At 52.5% G+C, this 20,602-nt stretch overlaps 4 protein-coding genes across 4 annotated transcripts; 2 read left to right on the forward strand and 2 right to left on the reverse strand.

The window, feature by feature from the left end:
• Positions 1-150: 150 nt before the first annotated feature.
• Positions 151-9,336, forward strand: HO173_000198 (uncharacterized protein; the record flags this gene model as incomplete). The annotated part of the gene is made up of 4 exons (XM_037302149.1): positions 151-855; positions 927-7,260; positions 7,337-7,916; positions 9,327-9,336. The coding sequence occupies 4 exons, from the start codon at positions 151-153 to the stop codon at positions 9,334-9,336; spliced, it is 7,629 nt and encodes a 2,542-aa protein (XP_037170728.1).
• Positions 9,337-9,348: 12 nt separating this feature from the next.
• On the reverse strand, positions 9,349-11,165 carry HO173_000199 (uncharacterized protein; the record flags this gene model as incomplete). The annotated part of the gene is made up of 2 exons (XM_037302150.1): positions 9,349-11,007; positions 11,052-11,165. 2 exons carry the CDS (start codon positions 11,163-11,165, stop codon positions 9,349-9,351), a joined length of 1,773 nt encoding a protein of 590 aa, XP_037170729.1.
• Positions 11,166-12,676: 1,511 nt separating this feature from the next.
• HO173_000200 (uncharacterized protein) lies at positions 12,677-13,782 on the reverse strand (the record flags this gene model as incomplete). The annotated part of the gene is made up of 3 exons (XM_037302151.1): positions 12,677-13,076; positions 13,127-13,673; positions 13,728-13,782. 3 exons carry the CDS (start codon positions 13,780-13,782, stop codon positions 12,677-12,679), a joined length of 1,002 nt encoding a protein of 333 aa, XP_037170730.1.
• A 2,440-nt stretch (positions 13,783-16,222) lies between these two features.
• Positions 16,223-17,773, forward strand: HO173_000201 (uncharacterized protein; the record flags this gene model as incomplete). Its single annotated transcript, XM_037302152.1, has 4 exons — positions 16,223-16,529; positions 16,606-16,994; positions 17,054-17,430; positions 17,503-17,773. The coding sequence occupies 4 exons, from the start codon at positions 16,223-16,225 to the stop codon at positions 17,771-17,773; spliced, it is 1,344 nt and encodes a 447-aa protein (XP_037170731.1).
• Positions 17,774-20,602: the final 2,829 nt, after the last annotated feature.

Below are 20,602 nucleotides of genomic sequence, written 5' to 3' on the forward strand. Positions count from 1 at the left end.
TCCGAAGGTTCTGCAGACTTAATCTGTACCGACAATCATGCCAGACGCAGGTCCAAAGCCCGACGAACCACCGAAATCGGTGCAAAGGGTCTTGGTACTGTACTAACGCTTCGGAAGAAGCAGTACATAAGTGTAGATAGCTGCGAATCGATGGCCGCCCAGTCTCCACCAACCGGCACAACAACATCCCAATACTTTCAATTTTGTTTCAACAACCCGTTAACGCTGGCGATGTCGGCCAACCCAAACGGCCACCCAATGGCCTCAGTAGCGGTATTCTGTCCGCAAAGCAAGGCTCCTGGGGAGAGCTATCTCAACGAAGTACACTCCTTCCTCCGCCACAGCGAGTACCTCGAACCATTTGTGCAACGAATGCTTGACCTTAAAGACGTCTGGACTATCCTCGCCAACGAACGACAGGACATTGCCGATCTGGGCCAAGGGCCCCGATACATTCAGAATCTATCAGAATGGTTCGCCACAGGAAAGTCATCCCAAATCGCCAACTGCATGTCCGGGATCCTATCGCTTCCGCTGCTTGTCGTCATCCAGATATGCCAATATTTTCAGTATCTGGAGCTCCATGGGATGTCACACTCCCAATTTATGGCGCAGCTCCGAACAGGGGGCGGCATCCAGGGGTATTGCGGAGGCCTACTACCAGCCATTGCAATTGCTTGTTCTAAAACCGAAGCTGAGGTTGTAGAGAACGCGGCAAGAGCAGCGCGAATCGCGCTCGCAATTGGGGCTTACGGTGAACTCGGAGACGATGAATCCGTGCCCGGAGCAACGACCATTGTTGTTCGCACGAAACGAGTCGGCCAGGGAGATGAATTGATCGAAAAATTTCCCGGGGTGAGCTCCTCGAATGCCCGCTTGTCTCCTAGCTCTCATCACAAAGCAGGCTTTCTGACAAGTGCGCGCAGTCATACATATCGGCAGTCACAGATCCGAAAACAATCAGCATCGTCGGCCCAGTGCCAGTCCTCCTCAAGCTACAATCTTACGCACGAGAGCAGGGTCTGCTCGTGCAAGAAATGTTTATCCGAGGCAAAGTGCACAACCCCGAGAACTTTGAACTTGCCTATGAACTTTGTCAGCTGTGCGACAGGACCGAGATCCTTCGGCTTCCTGACGCCAGCAACTTGCAGGCTTGCGTGAGGTCCAACAAGACGGGCGATCTGATCACAAGAGGGTCGCTCACACACGAAACAGTCAACGTAATCCTCGCGTCACGGTGCGAATGGTATACACTCCTCACAGAGTTGGCCAAGGACCTTGATTTGTCCGGACGTCGAAGTCACACGTTTGCGACATTTGGAATTGGGGACTGCATTCCGCTATCCCCATTCCATAAGCTTCAGCTCCAGATCACAAAGGTGGATGTGCAGTCTCTCATAGCCGAAACCATGCATAAAGTTCGAACAAACAGATTGGAAGGTGGTTATTCTTACCCGACAGATGCTGTTGCCATCACGGGTGCCTCATGTCGACTACCAGGAGCTAACAGCATGGAGGAGCTCTGGGATCTCATTTCCAGCGGTAGTTCACAACATACAGAAGTCCCCACGGACAGATTCGATCTGCATGGGAGCTTCCGCGCATCTCAAGACCGCAAATTTACTGATAAGCGCAAATTCTACGGCAACTTTGTTGACCAAGTAGAGAAGTTTGACCATACGTTCTTTCGCACCAACCCCAAAGAAGCATTGAATATGGATCCCCAACAACGCGTACTCCTCGAACTTGCCTATCAAGCCATGGAATCAAGCGGCTACCTGGGCTCACATCGGCGCGAATCAGGAGATTCTGTTGGTTGTTTCATAGGCGCCAGCTTCGCGGAATATCTCGACAACACAAACGCTCATCCACCAACAGCATACACGTCGACGGGAACAATCAGAGCTTTCCTGTGTGGTAGAATTAGCTACTACTTTGGCTGGAGCGGTCCCTCTGAAGTGTTGGATACGGCTTGCTCGTCGTCTCTCGTTGCCATTAATCGAGCCTGTAAGGCTATTCAAATAGGCGAATGTACCATGGCTCTTGCAGGAGGCGTTAATATTATGAGCGGGATAAACAACTTCCTGGATCTGGCCAAAGCCGGATTCTTGAGCCCTACAGGCCAATGTAAACCATTTGATCAAGCTGCAGATGGCTACTGTCGTTCCGAAGGTGGAGGGCTGGTCGTCCTAAAGCTTCTCAACCAAGCATTGGCAGATGGCGATCAGATTCTCGGTGTCATCCCCGGCATAGCGACTAATCAGGGTGGACTGTCTTCCTCCATCACAATTCCGCATTCTCCCGCACAAAAGAAATTATATCAGACCGTCTTGCGCCAAGCCGGCATGAAACCAGACCAAGTCTCCTATGTCGAGGCTCACGGGACAGGTACACAAGCCGGAGATCCGTTAGAGATAGCTAGTATCCGCGAGGTGTTTGGGGGACAAGACAGAACCGACCTGCTGAACGTTGGCTCTCTCAAAGGCAACATCGGCCATGCAGAGACCGCAGCAGGTGTAGCCAGTCTGCTCAAGATTCTCGCCATGATCAACAAGGCCAGCATCCCACCCCAGGCCAGCCACAAATCTCTGAATCCTAAGATCCCTGATTTAGGAGTGGACAAAATGAGCATTGCCTCAAAACTTACTCGATGGGAGGCCGACTTATTGGCGGCCTGTGTGAACAGTTACGGAGCAGCAGGAAGTAATTGCGCCATGATCTGTTGCGAAGGGCCTCCACAAAAGACAGAAGTCTCCAAGCAGTTCACCACAGCTGAAGCCGAATCAACATACCCATTAATCGTAAGCGCAGCGTCTCAAGAAAGTCTGTACGCAAATGTCGAAAGTCTGGGTCAATACCTCCAAAAGATAACGCCAAAGCCCAATTTGGGCGATGTGGCATTTACACTCAGCAAGCGACGCAAGCTTCACCGTCAAATCTTCGTCACCTGCACGTCCGACATCAACGATCTGGTACAAAGTCTCAAAAAGGAGGCTCAAATCTCTTTCGAGGTGCCACAAACGCCAAAGCGGGTTGTCCTAGCTTTTGGAGGGCAAACCAAGAAAACCGTGAACATGGAGAAAAGCCTGTACGAGTCTCACCCACGTCTGAAGGACTACGTCGATGAATGCGACAAGATCGTTACAGACCTGGGGTTTCCCACACTCCTGCCCTCGATATTCCAATCAGAGCCGCTGACAGATGTGGTAACGCTGCAATGCGGCACCTTCGCCATGCAATACGCATGCGCCAAGTGCTGGATCGACGCTGGTCTCCAGGTAGAGGCTATTGTTGGCCACAGCTTTGGCGAGCTGACGGCCATGGTAGTCTCAGGTGTCCTCTCACTTCGGGATGGCCTCAAGCTCATCGCTTCTCGGGCATCGTTGATGGTAACCAAATGGGGTCCAGACAGGGGGACCATGCTTGTGATCCACAGCAGCCGCGACACTGTGCAAGGCGTGATCACCACTATCAACGCCGGTTCAACAGAGCCAGAACTCGAATTTGCATGCTACAATGCTCCATCAATTCAGGTCGTGGTCGGCAGTTCTCTCGCCATTGATCGAACCGAAAGCCTGTTAAACGCGGACCCGCGCTTCTCCGGCATCCGAAGCCAGCGGCTTGATGTGACCCATGGATTCCACTCAAAGTTCACACAAGGCATTCTCGATGATCTCGACCAGGTCTCGATATCACTGACCTACTCTAAGCCGGAAATTCACCTGGAAACCTGTACTGCAGAGCCGAGTAACCACATGTCAGCGACAAGACCTTCTCAACACGCGCGAGAACCCGTACATTTCTCAGACGCTGTTCGGAGAATTGAAGAACGTCTTGGTCCCTGCATCTGGCTGGAGGCTGGGATGGACTCACCGATCATCCCAATGATCAAAAGAGCCTTGACCGCGCCAGATGATCATTCTCTACAAGCTATCAAGATGTCAGATTCTCAGGCGCCTATGACGTTGTTGTCCAACGTGACAATGAACTTCTGGCGCGAAGGGATTCCAGTATTGTACTGGAACTTCCTCCCGTCAAGAAGGAATGCCTTCAAGCAAATCTGGCTCCCACCGTATCAATTCCAGCCAACAGCCCACTGGCTCAAGAACATCGATCGGGCCGTTGAGGCACAGAAGAATGCCGTGGTCGAGAAGACGACAATTGTAGAGAAGATCCAAGAACCAGAAGCGCCATTGAGACTGGTGAACGTTGCGAAAGGTGCGAGCAAGAACGAGCGCTCCAGAGAATTCGACATTGGCTTGGGAACAAAACGTTTCACCAAGATTGTATCTGGCCATGCAGTTCGACAGAGACCACTATGTCCGGCGTCAATGTACATGGAGTGCGCAGCAATGGGCGTGCAGCTGCTCCAAGGATTTACGGAAGCCGGCACTCTTAGCTTCCTCGACGTGTCCTTTCAGGCAGCTCTGGGTGTCGACCTGGCTCGAGAAGCTTCCTTGACACTCGAAAAGTGCAACGACTCGCAAGCATGGAACTTCGTGATCAAAAGTTCTTCAAAACGCGACTCAAAGTCGAAATGCTCAACGCATGCAAAGGGCAGAATTGTGCTGAACCCGCAGCCTGATTTCAGAACATATGAGAGACTCATCGCTGACAGAATCTATGAGCTGGAGAGTAAGCCGAACACCGAGAAGCTAATGTCCAACCGGGCCTATGGATTATTCTCCCAGGTGGTCCACTACGCCGACTTCCTCCACGGTATTTCGCACATCACACTAGACAAGGCCGAGGCAATAGCCAACATCGACCTTCCTGACGAAGCCCAGTTTGGTCTTGACGAGAGCACAGTAACTCAATACTGCGACACCATAGCTATAGACACATTTATCCAGGTCGTGGGCCTCCTCATCAACAGCAGCGCCCTGGTGACCAGCGAAGACGTCTTCGTCGCCACAGGAGTCGAACGCGTCTCGATGTCCTCAGCCTGCGACTTCCACAATCGCAAATCCTGGACTGTCTACACGAAGTACACAAGCACGGGTGAGGGCAAAGCAGCAGGGGATGTCTTCGTCATGACACGCGAAGGGGCCCTGGCGATGATAATCACAGGGGCACAATTCACCAAGCTCTTAATCTCGAAGCTCGAGAGGTTTTTAGATTCTGCCAACGCAAAGCCGTCCCAAGGGACTGCCGTGGGAAAGATTTGTCTCCCACACGGACCGGTCAAGTCCCCCGTAACGTCATCCACGGCAACATCCGTTGAAGGAACCGAGACCCCGACGGACATTGACAACAGCAGCACGGCAACATCAGTCGAAAGCAATGATGGACTCGCAACACCGGAGGCAGTCGATGATGGCGCTGAAATGAGCCTGCGGAAAATCATCGCTACCTATACAGGGCTTTCTCCAGCAGAGATAGCGCACGATGCCAGCATGGCGGACCTAGGCGTGGACTCTCTGGCCGCCGTTGAGCTGGCAGAAGAACTCCAGGCACAATTTGGCAAGGAGGTCGTAGCCGAAGATCTCCTTGAAAGCAGCTACGGAACCCTCTCGGAACTCCTTGTTCCTTTCTCCTCGACCAAGAAAGCGATTTTGCATCCTTCCGATGACTCAGGGCCTCAGGCTGCAATTCCTATTCAATTTTCAACCTCACCATCGTCCTCGTCCAACGTCAACGGTAGCCCACAGAACACGCAAGGCCACCAAGTCGCTTTGAAATTACTTTCCGATACCTCAGGAGCCCCCATCGCCTCCATCAACGGCAAAGCCACCCTTCAAGAACTCGGTATCGATTCACTCTCCGCCGTTGAGCTCAAGGGCGATCTCGAGGACGCATTCGAAATTGAAATCGAAGACGACAGGTTTACCCTGGATTCGACCGTGAAGGATATCCTGGACTTCCTCGGAGTAGGAGGCGCACCCCAGGAGGCATCTTCTTCGCTAGCAACGGTCACAAAGCCAACAAACCAAGTAGGCCGAGATGAATCAAGCGGCTTTGATAAGAGTTTTTCTGCCGTGAAGAGTCAGGGCAAAGTGGTCGAACTAGGGAGCCCTATGGAAGCGCTGGTCCAGTGCGAGTCGTTTTTCGAGAAAGCGGCTGCCAAATGTGGGTTCCTAAATTACTGGACTGAAGTAGCTCCAAAGCAAGACGAACTCCTGCTGGCTTACATCTGCGAGGCCTTTCAAGCTCTAGGTTCAGACATTGGTCAGATTCCACAAGGCCAGCAAGTTCCCTCGATTACCCATCAGCCGAAACATAAGAAGGTGATGAATCGACTGCTCGAAATCCTCGAGAAGCATGACGTCTTGACCAGGGAGGGGTCAGACCTCATCCGCGGTAGCAGAAGGACACCATCCGCGCCATCTCAAGAACTCCATAATCAATTCCTTGCACAATTCCCCCCGTACGCTGGCGAAGCTCGACTCATGGCCCTGACAGGCCCAAAGCTAGCCGACTGTCTTGCCGGCAAGACCGACCCCATAACCCTTATGTTCCGCGGTGCCGCAGCCCAGAAAGTTATGGAAGACTACTACTGCGCCTCGCCGATGCTGTCCACCCTAACGGAACAACTAGTGACCTTCCTTCGCACCGTGGTGACCTCCAGTAGCACTGCATCCAGCGACACGCCCATCCGAATCCTCGAAGTAGGCGCCGGCTTCGGCGGCACAACGACGCGACTCGCGGAAGTGTTACAATCGAGCAGGGTACCCGTCTCCTACAAATTCACCGACATCTCGCCCTCGCTCGTAAAAGGCGCCAAAGCCAAATTTGCAAGGTACCCCTGGATGGAATTCCAGTCCTTGAATCTGGAAAGCGATATGCCCGCCTCGCTCAAAGATACATACGACATTGTCATCGGCACCAACTGCGTGCACGCGACGACGAACAAGACCAAAACAATCAGCAGGCTGAAGAGCCTTTTGAACGCGCAAGGCTTCATGGTGCTCTCAGAAGTGACGCAGCTGGTCGACTGGTACGACATCGTCTTCGGGCTGCTGGATGGCTGGTGGCTCGCCAACGACGGGTCAACCTACCCCCTGCAGCCGCCAGAGTCATGGGTACGGTCCTTCGAACAGGCCGGCTTCAGCAGGATATCGTTTTCGCAGGGCCCGAGTCCAGAATCCAACACGCAGCGACTGCTGGTGGCATCCAATGACCCAAAGGTGACTGCACCCCTCCGTGGCGAAGAGAGACAGCCCAGCGTGCAGACGGTTGTGTATAAAGAGGTCGAAGACACTCAGATCGAGGCAGACATCTACCTGCCCGCCCAGGCTTCTGCAAAAGCCATGCCTGTCGGTACACACTCATCTCCCAACCAGCGCCACACTGCCCCCTGATATCATCCCTGCTGACTCATATCTCCGCTTCCTAGCACTCATGATCCACGGCGGCGGGCACATGACGCTTTCCAGAAAAGCAATCCGACCCTTCCAGACCGCCTGCCTCCTCCGCCACAACGTGCTACCCGTCAGCATCGACTACCGGCTCTGTCCAGAGATAAACCTCATCGACGGGCCTATCACGGATGTACGCGACGCGTATGGGTGGCTGCAGACGGGCTTGCAAGCTGTGGTGAAAAGCAGAGGGATCCTGGTGGATGAGAAGAGGATCGTGGTGATAGGGTGGTCGACTGGTGGGCATTTGGCCATGACGACGGCGTGGAAGAGCAAAGAGGCAGGGTTGAGGCCTCCAGTGGCAATCTTGAGCTTCTATGGTCCTACCGACTTTGAGTCTGGAGGCAAGTTGATCGATCTACACGTTCTATCTCTCTTTTGCTTTGCGTTGTCAAATGATGCCTTCCTTCCACCTCCGTCTCCCCCACTCCAACAAAGCGTAGCCCCGCTAACTCCTAGTCTCCGCCCCCCGCAGATCTCGATGTCCGGCGGGCCGAAATGTACCCGGAGCGGCGGCTGTCAATGGACAACATCATCTCCTCTCTGCCTACGAAACCAGTAAGCACCTATTGCTCTCCAATAAACAACTATCCACCAATACTGTTCCCCCTTACCACAATTATCCCCCTCCCGCTCTCCTCTCTCCCTCGACTTCCCACAAAGCGCCCCCAAACCCACCCCCAGAACCCCCCTTCCCTTCCTGTCCCCCCCCCCCTCCCATCTTCCCTCACACCCACCAACCCCCCAAAACCCAAACTAACACCCTCCTCCCTTCCCCCTACAGATAACATCCTACACCACACACCCCCACCCCCACCTCCACCTCCACCTCCACCGACAGCAGCCACCTCGGCTGGCTACGCCCAGGCGACCCACGCTCCGAGCTCGTCCTCTCCCTCTTCAAAGAAGGCAACGGCCTGCCCCTCCTCCTCAACGGCATCCGCTCCCCCCCCGACCGCACCACCCCCCCGCCCGCCGCCGTCTCCCCGCTCTCCCACCTCCGCCGCGGCACCTACGCCACGCCGACGTTCCTGATCCACGGGACCGGGGACGAGATCGTGCCGTTCGGCACCGCGGTCGCTTTCGCGCGGGCGATGCGGGAGGCGGGGGTGAGGGGGGGGCTGGGGGCCGTGGAGGGGGCGCGGCATGTCCACGATCTGGGGGTCCGGGAGGGGGGGTGGGGTGGCGGGAGGGGGTGGGGGTTGGGTATGAGTTTTTGTTTGGGGAGTTGGGGGGGTGTGAGTGGGGAGGGGGGGAGGGGGGGGGAGGGGAGGATGTGGGGCTTTTGGTTTGTGGGTGAGAGTGTGGGTTGGTTTGGATTGGGTTGGTGTTTCTTTGGTTTTGTTTCTCCCTTTTTCTTTCCATCTTTGATACGTTGTTGTGTTTGTGCGTTCTCTTAGAAAAAAAATTGTGGGCGGGAGAGACATTCTCATAGCGTCTATAGGTTTGAAATCTCATCTGGTCTAATCAGGATAGGAAACAACACTTCTATACCAGCGCATCCTCCTCCCTTCCTTTCTCGTTTCCTACATGCGTAAAGCTTTACTCAATCGAATGAGCATTCGTCAAAAGCCAACTCGATGATCGGGGCTACATGCAGACTAATAGACTTGGGGCTGTACGCGGAATAGGTAGGTAAGGGCCGTACGCCCAAAGCCAGCCAAAAAAAAAAAGGCAAGAACGAAAAAGTCCTCCCTAACCACACCTTTCCTTCTCCCCACGCCGTCGCTAAAAATCCATAGCCTCCCTCAGCACCCTCCTCAAATCCCCCAATCGCTCCATTATGCACTCCACCCTCTTCCCCCTCCCCGCCTCCTCCCTCATCAAACACTTCACGAACCCCCCACTAACACTCGACTCCAACACCCCCCTCCCGCCCCCTTTCCTCCCCCCGATCCTATACTCCTGCGGCACGCCCAACGCCAACTCAACCTTGCCAAGCACATGCATGCTGATCTGCAACACCAGTTCGACCTGAAACGCGCCGAATCTATCCAACGAGACGCCTCCGACCCGCATGCCTGGGAAGACGGGGGGAGACGGAATCGACGTGCCGGGTGGCGGGTGGGAGGAAGGCGAGTAGGTAGTCAAGGATGTGGGCGTGCATGATGCTGTGGAGGTGGATGATGCGCATGTAGCAGGTGAGGAGCTGAAGGACGGTCGTCATATCGATTGTGGGAGGCGGCTTGGAGTCGTCAGAGCTGCCAGCGGAAAGTCTGCGGTGGGGACGTCGCACCGCTTCGTCCATGGCAGGGTCGTCCTGATCCAGAACTGAAGCTGAGGGTGAGGTGCCGCTGTCGCTAGAATTGCAGGTAGAGTCGTTATGATTTATTAAAGGAGTAGAAGGAGGAGGGCGAGAGGGTAGTGAGGAGGGAGCGGTGGGTTCGGAAAATGAAGTCAGCAGCGTCAAGAAGGTGTTGGAACTCTTCAAGACGCTGCCTACCAATTGGTCTTGGAAGGCAGTCGCCGTGGCGCTGGACGTAGGCTGATGATTCTTAGGATCGTTGGCCGCCAATTGCGCATACAAATCCATTGCTAATTCAGAAAGCTCCTGCATGCGCCGGTGTTGGAATTCCGTCACCGAGAGATTCTCTTTGTTAGGTCTGATCGCGGCTTCCTTTCCAGGCAAGTCTTTAGAGGGTGCGGACTGAGCTGTTGAGCTCATCCCAAAGCTGGCGGAAACCCGCCCCCTTTCTCCATGCCAGTCCTGAGCTCGATCCGGTCGAGAATTCAGAGCCTCTGTGGGGTTGAACGGTGCTGTACGGGCGCTTTGACTGGGCAAGTCAAGATCCATTGCCTCATCTGACGCTCCGAATAGCTGTGAATTGGTCGAGTATGTTTGTGCAGGAGTTTCATATGCATTGACAGCCGCATCTCTGATCTTTTCTTCGTTACTCATTGGCGAAGCACTTGGTATTTGGATGTCCATGGGCTGCGCTTGATAGCTATGGAAGGCCCAGCTGTACTTGGGACCATAAGGGTCGAAACCCGAAGCTTCTCCGGCATCATTGTTGTAAAAGGACGGCAATGTTTCGTCAGGCCAAGGCAAAGTTGCAGTCGAGGATGCGGAAAACGCGGGAAAGTCGAAGTTGTCTCCACCCAAAATGCTCGAGGTGTCGTGCAGGGACGAAGGGCTCAGTGCATGTGCGAGGGTCGTACCTTCGGTCTCTCCTTCGCTCTCCTGGTCTGCAGTATTCTCTCCGAACAACCGACCACTGCCCCGCCCTCCAGGTCCACGGCGGTTCTGCCCTCCATCTGCATGGTTGTCGGAAAAGCCACTATGGCCGCGTGTATTGAGAGCAGGCCTCGAGGCCATCCCACCTTCTTTTTGGATTCCGCCGCCATTCCCTCTCCGCTGCTGGGGAGAGGCAGCATGGGATGTGGAAGGTCTACCAGCACGCTTTGGTGTGCCAAAGCTACAGGTAGCGCCTGCTTTGAAGCAGCGCACACATGGGGCTTGATGGGAGTCTTGGCTCTGATCCTCACGCAGACATCTGAGTTTCTGGCCGCGACAGCGATCGCACGCTCCACGCTTGCTTCCGCGAGGGTTCGAGAATGGAGATTCAGTAGCGGCAGCGTCAGACGGCATTGAAAGTGGTCTGTCTCGAGGCCACCGGCCGCCTCCCACAGGCTTGCTCAAGAATAATTCCTGTCTTGATGATCAGATGAGGGGGGGTGCTAGATAAAGTCGACTTCACTCAACTCAAACTTTGAGATTCGGACAGCCTGATCAAGTCGAGATCCATCCCACAAATCCAAAGCCAAGCCCAACGCAAGCTCTGCTTTTGTAGTCTGACCGCGCTGCATCCTGATTTATGGCAGGAATTGTTCTTTTGACTTTTGGGCTACGGAGGCTGAGCCAAGTGATTTATCCCAAATGCTCTGCGTGGCTAACCACAAGTCCGAACCACCAAGCTCGCAGGATATGCGATGCAGGATTTGAGGTGCCCAGAGAATCAGCAGCGAGCTTGGGCGTATAAGTAAACACGGATGAATTGTCGTAAATTTCGTGCATGCATCTGCATCCGCTTCCCCTTGCTTGAACATCCACAACGGACCAATGAAAGTACCAGATCAGAGCTTAATCGACTCAAAGCGTATGGTGACAACGCTCAGACCCAACACCTAGAGAATCAAGCTCGCTGCACATTCTAGACATCAAAGCACCTTCAATGCCCTCATCGCTGTCTGGCCGCTCGCGCCTACCCTTTGTATGTACTGTCATGTCTCGCAAGCAAGCTCGTGCTTCCCGCCTACATTGGTGGTGATAAGACTAGATATTCACAAAGAGCCGCTGTCAGCACCTCGTGAGATATCTCTAGATGTGGAAAGGAAGAAAAGCCATTGTTAGCATCTTATGAGGTTGTTCTAGACTTGGAAAAGATTGACAGGGAATGGAAAGAATTGCATGGTCTAGCGGTCGATTCAAGATGCAACAGCTTGCCTTTACTCTGCTGTGTCCATGATGATCGGCCCGTTGAAAAGTTTGAGAAGTGTGAAGAAAATGGTCATGCAGGAAGATGGCATGTTGATATTGATCAACAAGAGTAAATTCAGGGTCCAGTCTGTCACGCTACGAGCTTAAGGTATGACAATGAAAGCTACGAGCATGAAAGGAGCACCTTATGTACCTTCAATCAAGAGATCGCCCTGCGCTTGCGTCGTGTGTACCTGAGATGTTTGCATCGGATTTCCTACAGACTAGCCTGCATTAGCGCTTTTTGCGAAACTCGGCGCCGATTAAGGAATATGGTGCATGCACTTCGAACTGGGTTCCCACTTCCCGACTACCTTATGCTGTTGTCCGGGCGTGAGGTGAGGAAGTCAATAGTTTCCAACAGCCGTACCGGTTACCTACTTAAGTACCTTAAGTACCTTAGGACCCTCTCCAACCTCCGCCGTTCATTCAGCTGGATTGCGGGGTTGATACCGGCGTGAACCCTGAATTCCACGAGAAAATTGCGCGCCAGGAGGGTTGTCATAGTATTTGGATCTCCTTTTTGGACGACGTGCATAATCAGTTCATCAGAGGGGCCGACCCATGATGTATTATTTTCTAGCTGCAGCTCGGAACCTTGTTGATGCATTCCTGATTGCAGAGGCGGCTCCTGTAAGCTATCTGACCTTTGTCACTACCTACCTAGCGATGCGATGTGAATTCCCGCCAGCTTCAAGAGAACGGAAAGAAGCAGCAGATCTCTGACCATTGGCAGACCAATGAGCAATGAGGCAATGAATTGACATCAAATTCAGCGAATCCGTAGCCGGAGAAAGGCTACAGCCTTCAAAAAACCTCCGACCAGGGGAAGGTTGGGATTCTAGCCATTGAGCGACTTCATGCCAGCCGGGTGGTATCTGTCACCCGCCACCTCGCAAGTTGCAAGCACGTGGTCAATCTCCGCCATTTCCTCCTCGGTCAGCTCCACCTCGCTTGCTTTCCCATTCTCGATGGCGTGGTCGACAGTCCTAGCTCCTGGGATGGGAATGATTGTGGGCATCCCTTTGTTTTCCGACAGATTCACGACCCAGGCAAGGGCGAGCTGGGCTGAAGTACATTTCTTCTTTTGGGCCATAACCTCAAGTTGCTTGACAAGTTTCATGTTGTTTTCGAAGTTCGGTGGTTGGAAGCGTGGTAGCGTCCTTCGATGGTCCTTCTCGGGGATATCGTCGAAGGATTTGATTTGGCCGCTCAACATCCCACGACCAATTGGGCTGTAGCTGTCGATAGAATATCAGCTACGAACAGTGTGATCATTCGGTTAACTCACGCAATAATTGGAATATTCAGCTCGGCGCATGCCTGGGCGATTCCGTTGGACAAGGGTTCCGTAGAAAAGAGGGAGATTTCGACCTCCACCGCCACGATTTTCGTGATTTTAGCCGCCGCACGAATGGTATTGGCACTCACCTCGGACAGAGCGACCCCACCGATCTTGCCCTCCTTCACTAGCTCCCCGAGTGTAGCTAACGTAGCCTCAAGCGGAACATTCGGGTCTCGACGTGCACATTCAAACATGTCGATCTTGCCTTTCCCGCCCAGCATCTCCACACAACGCTCCACGCTCTGTCTCACAAATTCTGGGCTACCATTGGGGACGAAGTTGGGTTGGAGTGCGCCCTTAACATTCAGTACCACTTTGTCGGCGTCCTCGGGATACTTGGCGTAGTACTTGTTCAACAGGGTAAGAGAGTTGACATCAGGCGACGGCCCATAGAATTCGCCGGCGTCCCAGAGGTTGCAGTTCGCGGATAGAGCTGCGCGCATTGCGGCGAAGGATTGCTCTTCGGGTTGCATAGCGGAGCGCGGGGTCAGTCCTGCGAAGAGAGATTAGTGTGATTGAAATGACTGAAAGTGCCGGGGACGCTGACCGAGAAGGCCGTAGCCGACGCTGCCGACTTTGCGGCCGACGACTTCAGCAGACATTGCTGCGGAGATCGACTAGGAGATGGGGGACTCGGAACAGGCGATTGTCTAAAGGGAGGACGTAGGTGAAGGTAGGTTTGAGTGAGCAGAGTGAGTTCAGTTGACAGGAGACGACGGCGATCGGCAATAGTATCTAAAGCTCAAAAGAAAGGAGGATAGGTAATGAGTAAGAAAGATCTAGTGCGTCATGGGTCGAGTCTCTTGAGCAAGGTGGAAAGAGAGGATGAGGAGGATGAGAGGGAGGGAGGGAGGGAGGGAGGGAGGGGAGGGAGCGAGCAAGAGCGACACAAGGACCGGACATGATATTCTGAAGGTGATTTAGGCTAACAACAGCATGACGATCTTTTCTAGTCAGGGAGAGCAACTCCGGCTTGTTGTGAGTCGAACCACTTTACCACTTTACTCTATTCATACTCGAATTGGAAGACTGTCCCAAGTCTCAGCTTCTCTAATCTCGAAGATCACAGTGTCTTCTTCTTTCATCCTTGCTGCCATTGGTGTATGAGATAATATCTGAGTGTGCGCTATTCGGGCCTTAGACTAACGTACCGAGAATCCCACTAGCGGGGGCACATTTCGCTGTTAGCGTATGCACAAAGGTCCGGAATCCTTGGCGCTGAGGAAATCGCGCACATACCCCCACCAAGAACAGTAGTGAATAGCTTCATCAATCATAACAATTGAAATCTCCATATACCTCGCTTAGCGATATCGGGATATTTCTTTCTCCGCCCACAATACCTACAGGCCTTCCCTCCCTCATTCGCTTGATCGATTGTGTGCTATCTACGTCAACTGGGATCTATATAAATCATCAGCAGAAACACTAAGAAATGGCTAAGCAAGGTATATAGCGACTTCAGTTGTTACGAAGGTAGTAATAATGAAAGTATGATAATGAAGAAGATGAAGCTATTCACTACTGTTCTTGGTGGGGTGTGTGCGATTTTCTCAGCGCCAAGGATTCCAGATCTTTGTGCATACGCTAATAGCGATTTCAGTGTTTGTATGAAACCAACAACAGTCCAACAACATACACCTCACCGGACTTCTTCCATCGTTCATAATCTGGGCTCCAAGCTTAGCAGATGCATCTGCGACATTTTGACTTGCTGCAACCAGATTGGAATTGAGCTCGCGGTATTCGAAATAATGCCGACACCTTGATTGTGGTCCCGCATCAAGTCACACTGTTTTGGCAATCGGCTGCAGTCCTTGCCGCAAGTACCTGAGTATGTATGACTGCCTGAATTATTGTAGGCTATGTCGAGAGATATGAGAGTGCGCCACACGGTGAATCATTGGATCCAATTACAGCCGAAGGTCTTGGAGCAATTGGAGGTACAAGAAGTTCGCGAGTCAAAGTGGGAGCGAGTTCTCTCCTCCGAATTGGCCGATGACTGTCATACCACCACTCACTATCTTTAGCATCGGGTTAAAGTGGCCTGCCGATACTAAGGCACTGAAATCTACCGAAGTCCGAATGTGTCCTCTTTCCACCTCCGAATCGGAACATTGAACCTGTCACATACCCTTTTTGCAGCTCCTATGTTGCATTTGGCCTCCATTGAAGCCGAAATTACCCAATCAGTTCATGGAACACGGAAGAGATCGAGACTCCATTTCAGCTTCTAATGACTTGCTACTCTTATGACGTCGCCGCACTAACCCATCAGGGTCTCATGCACCCTTTTGCCAGCTCATATCTGGATTTCATTGAAATATAAGCTACCTATATTCCTATGAACCGTGGACGTAGACGAGACCGAGCCTAGACTCAGCCTTCTAATGACTTGCTATACTTATGATGCCGCACACCTTACCTATCAGGATCTCACACACCCTTTTTATAGCTCATCCTCGGACTCCATTGCTCGGATTCCATTGCTCGGACTTCAATGGAAGGCTGGGTTGCCCAAAAAAGTCTGAATCTTGAGCGTGGATGAGACCGAGGCTCAACTTAGCCTTTGAATGACTTGCCACTCTAATGATCTACCACTCACCAAGGAACATTCTCTAGTAGAATGGCCTAGAGTCTTGCCGTCATCAAATCCTTTGCCGATTATGTCCAGGAGATAGCCAGGGAGTTTCGCCTGTGGCGTGTCCGGATCGAGATCATAACTGACATGGGGAAAAAAGAAAGCTGGAGATTTAAAGAACAGTGTCCCTCTCACGCCTCACTAGAGAGGACTAAGTTTCACAATCAAGTCTTGCGAAGCCATGAATTTCCCATCGTCAATCTTTACTCTTCTCTTCGTCATTACAACAGTGTGTGCTCAGACAGGTCCAGAAGTAGCCTCCTACTTCAGGAACCACCTGTCGGACACATCTGAGGTTTACCTTCCCTCTGAGAGCAATTATACGCTAGAGACTACCCAGAGATGGAACGCCTTTAGCGCGCCAACATATATTGTTTCTGTGAAACCAACTACCGATCTTGATGTCCAAAAAATTGTCCGTCTATTCGACTCAAGCAAGCCATTCGGGACAAATGATACAAACAGATGCCGCTAACAATTTTTGGGAACAGATCGAATATGCTTATCATCAAAACATATCATTTCTCGGCACGGGCGGCGGGCACGGCTACTCAGCAACTCTGGATACGGTCGAGAACGGAATCGAGATCGACCTTGGCCATTTCAATACCGTCTTCATCGACAAAGACGCCAATACCATGACAGTCGGCGGATCCGTTCACTTTGCCAACATTACAGGGCTGTTGTACGACGCTGGAAAAGAGTTTCGTACGTAAATCACCATTGATTTTATTCTTCTCATTATCACCGTGCAGGCGTTATGCTCTAACAGGTTTGTTCACAGAGGTTGGCTCATGCTCCTGCGTCGGCTTAGTCGGAGCTTCACTTGGCGGCGGTGTTGGACCCTACGGAGGTTTGCACGGTTTACAGCTCGACGCTCTTCAATCGGTCAGAATGGTAACAGGTACTGGCTCCCTAGTCAATGTTTCAGCGACAAGCCATCCCGATCTGTGGTGGGGCATGCGAGGAGCGGGCTTCAATTTCGGCATCGTCACATCAGCCACGTTCCAAGTCTACAATTTCACAAACAATGGCCAAGCCATGAGCGCAGATTTTAGGTTCCATGCCAGTCAGAACGCGTCCCTCTACGAGTTCGCGCGGTCTTATACTGGCAAATTACCGGACGCCTTCTCAATAGACATAGCAATCGCCTACAACGAGGTATTTGGAGGCGTAAGTCATCAACCAACCACCTCCTACAGCCGAAAAGTGCCCGTTGACTTTACCTCCAGACATATCTTTTCGCCAACTTCATCTACGCTGGCCCATTGGAAGAGGGCATGGCGCTCATCCAGCCAATAATAAAACTCGGGCCTTTCGACCAAAACATCACCATGATCCCGTGGAAAGACATCGAGACCTCGTCCAAATTCGGCATCGACGCCCTCGCCTGCATCAAAGGAAATTTCCACAGCGTCTGGGGCCTGAATCTCTACCAAATCGACGTACCAACCCTCATCGACGCAGTCAGCTACATGGACACCGTCTACGCGCAGTACCCCGACTTCCGCGAAGCATTCCTCGCAATCGACATGTACGCCTCTCGGGTCATCGAGTCTGTCCCCGACGACGCAACCGCCTATCCATACCGCAACGCTGTCGCACGCTTGTGGGTCACCTTTTTCCTCACCCCCCCCCCCATTCCCACCAAAGAACTAACGACCGTCTCCCCAAACCTTAGCCTCCTCGACGTCGGCTTCCCAAACAGCTCCTTCGCCACCGCCGCATCCCAAGTCGGCCGCGACGCTCGCAGTCTCTTCGTCCCGACGAGTGGCGCTAGCACCAGCAACATCGAAGTCTACGTCCACTACGGGCACGGCGACGAAGGGCAGCTGGGATGGTACACTGAACGCAAGCTGCCGCGGCTGAATGCGCTCAAGAATGAATACGATCCTAACAAGCTATTTTCGCACTACAATGCGTTGGAAGCGACTTATGACGTGCCCAAGTAGTAGTGTTATGTTGTAGAGAGAAGGGGAACGGCGTTCGGCGTTGGGGGGGGGCGTAACAAATTGCAACAAGGGCGAGATGTGAAGCTGAGTCAATCAAAATTTCACTCTATGATTTATAGTATTAGCTACGAGGTGCATTTTATATCGAAGAATTTGTAATCAATCTTGTCATTGTCGAGTTCAAAAAGATGGTAGAAAATGCGATTTGAAAATTTTCGCAGCCCCCTCATCGCGATAATCCTTTTCCACCCCAAGGGAAGGAAAGGCGGAAGTTTGTCGGGTTGGAGTCGTTGATTGCGTTGCTGGTGCTGATTAGGTTGGAGATATCATCTACAATTCAACTAAGGAATGATTTGGGTGAGGGGACGATGGTGCTTGAGGCCACGCTGTATAATAACGGCCTTGAACCGAGTGAGTCTCCAGTGGTTGGCCAGACTGCGAGTTTTACAAAATGAGGTGACGTTTTGGACTGGTCAGCGGGTGCGGATACCCACACCGGACGGCCAATTGTGAGATCACACATCCGAGACAGCGCCGCCCAGTTCAGTAGACGTCCACGAACGCCCATACCCACTAAATTTATAACGCCGAGCAGGCACCGCCAGCCGTAGGTAATCCCGACGAACCGCTTCATCCACCCCCAACCTCTCGCCTCCCCTACCCGACTTGCACAATCACAGCGTCGCAATCGCCCGTATCGGAACCCTGCGCCATCTGCAGCTACGTCGGCAACATCGAAACGTGCAGGTAGACCCCGGACGCTCACGCCCGTCCGAAGGGCGAGAACGGAAACCCTGCCCCCACCCCAGGGGAGGCCGGCCTCAGCGAGAGCAAGGGCCGGTCAAAGAGGGCGATGAGTTTCGTTGATGGGAGGTCTGGGGTGGGGAAAGTACGTTCGGGTATCTATCAACCAACCACCCTGGGGAAAATGGCAACGGGTTTGTGAGTGAGTGGGAAGAAGAAGAGAAAGGTGATCGCGGTCATGACGGGGCAAGTGGAAGTCAAAGGGCGACCCCGGATTCAATCCAGCAGATGAATTTCAGAGCCTTGCAGGCCATCATTGAGCCCTTCCTTGTGCGCGAAGCTTCGAGTGTTCTTCTTGAACGGGGGAGGGGAGTCTCTTGCGGGTTTGTCTCCGGGCTGATGAATGCAGTGGAGATTTCGCCTATGTATTTGCCGATTTGCCGAACAGTCGTCGCGGAATAACGAGGGTGAAGGAAGGGCAGTGCCTCGGGATTCGAACTGTTGCGGATGAGTTGGAGATGTGAGGGGTGGATCGGAAGGGTGATGAGGCACACGTGTCTGATTCAAGGGAACATAAAAACCCCACCTTTATGACTGTGAGTCGAATTGTGGAAATTTCGGCGACGTGAGGATTGCGAGAAGATCTAGTGGGGACATTATATGCAAAAGATTCAGGCTCGATTGTTGTTGTAGTAAAATCTAGAAGTTAAGAGAAAAGAGTGGTAAATGAAGTGATTCGTCTCGCTTCGAAACTCCAGACTTTGAGATATCTTTCCGTAACCCTACAACTTCGTAGTCGCTTTCTTCTCAATTCTGTAGCCGATGGCCATTCCAGCAAACTTGTAGAGTATCCTGTACTCTATCGTGCCCGCGGCTTCCACCAACTGTTTGAGGCACAAATCCACGTACGGGCCAGCTCTTGATACGTCTTGGTACGTGATTGATGAGCTGGGTTCAGCAACAAATTGGCCATCAGCGCCGTCTTGACTAGAACAACCAGTGCGTATATGTCTCGATTGAACAAATGGTTTGGCAATGGATGTATTTCATTCACGTGCCACGCTCCAAACAACTCTCAGAGAGCGTGGGCAGAAGCAACACATTGAGAAAAGGATGTTGTAGGCAGATGAGGTGCACTAGCGAGACCTCTTTCCTGGGTATCCATAGTATATGGCGTTTTGAACAGATCTGGCTGATAGTACTGGTAAAGGGAGGGTTCGTGAATCAAGATCATGGCATAGGTTAACATTATTTCAGACAAACCCGCGATATGCCATCAAAGAATTCTTCAAAATGGTCAAGAGGATTGAAACTTACGGTTAAGACCTGTGTGCTTGTACGTTTCTCGCCAAAGGTGCAGTCGCGTCTTAAATCGATTGATGACTTGTGGACCGTGAGTGTTGGGGAGCGCCGTTCATTTTGTGCTGTCCGTCCGAGCATATGCAGAACTTATCTCCTCCGCCATGTTTAGCAATTTGACGAGAGCAATCGAATTGACGTAGCAGACCAACAAGGTTCGTTGCCGCTCGACCTTGACCTCTTGAGTGGCATTGCTGGTGTTTTTAAAGGTCATGCCTTGACCAAGGAAGAAAGAGCCTTCTGCAGGTACAGAGGAGCTTTTCCTCGGCCGGGGCTCGAATTCGCCCAAGACCAAGATCCCTGGCCATGGTGGATGCAAATTGGATATACTCGTAGACATTATGGGACGACCAATGGCCGGCGGGATAGTACCAGACGGCGGTCGTGGTCATGGCCTGAACTAGCTCCAAACGATTGCTGCCGACCAATCATTAACCAGTTGCCATACCCCTGAATAGCTCCTGTGCTCAAGGTACTGTACAGCTCGGGATGTGCCATGCCCGATGCGATGGCCATGATTGCTAGGAACATTGGAACAATACGGGCTTTTCGCGCGGAAGCTGGTCCACAGTGTAGCCTTTCGAAAAGACAACGACGGCGTATTTGGACGCGAAGTGAATTGTGAAGGTTTCAAACAATTCGGTGGCAGTCTCCATATAGAAGAGACCACGGTCGATCGCGTCCAGCTTGGCAGTAGAGGCACTTACGTTTACAAGTCCGCCACTG

The sequence above is a fragment of the Letharia columbiana genome (genome assembly GCF_014066305.1).
Source record: "Letharia columbiana isolate WasteWater2 chromosome Unknown Sc0000000_s0, whole genome shotgun sequence".
NCBI lineage: Eukaryota > Fungi > Ascomycota > Lecanoromycetes > Lecanorales > Parmeliaceae > Letharia > Letharia columbiana.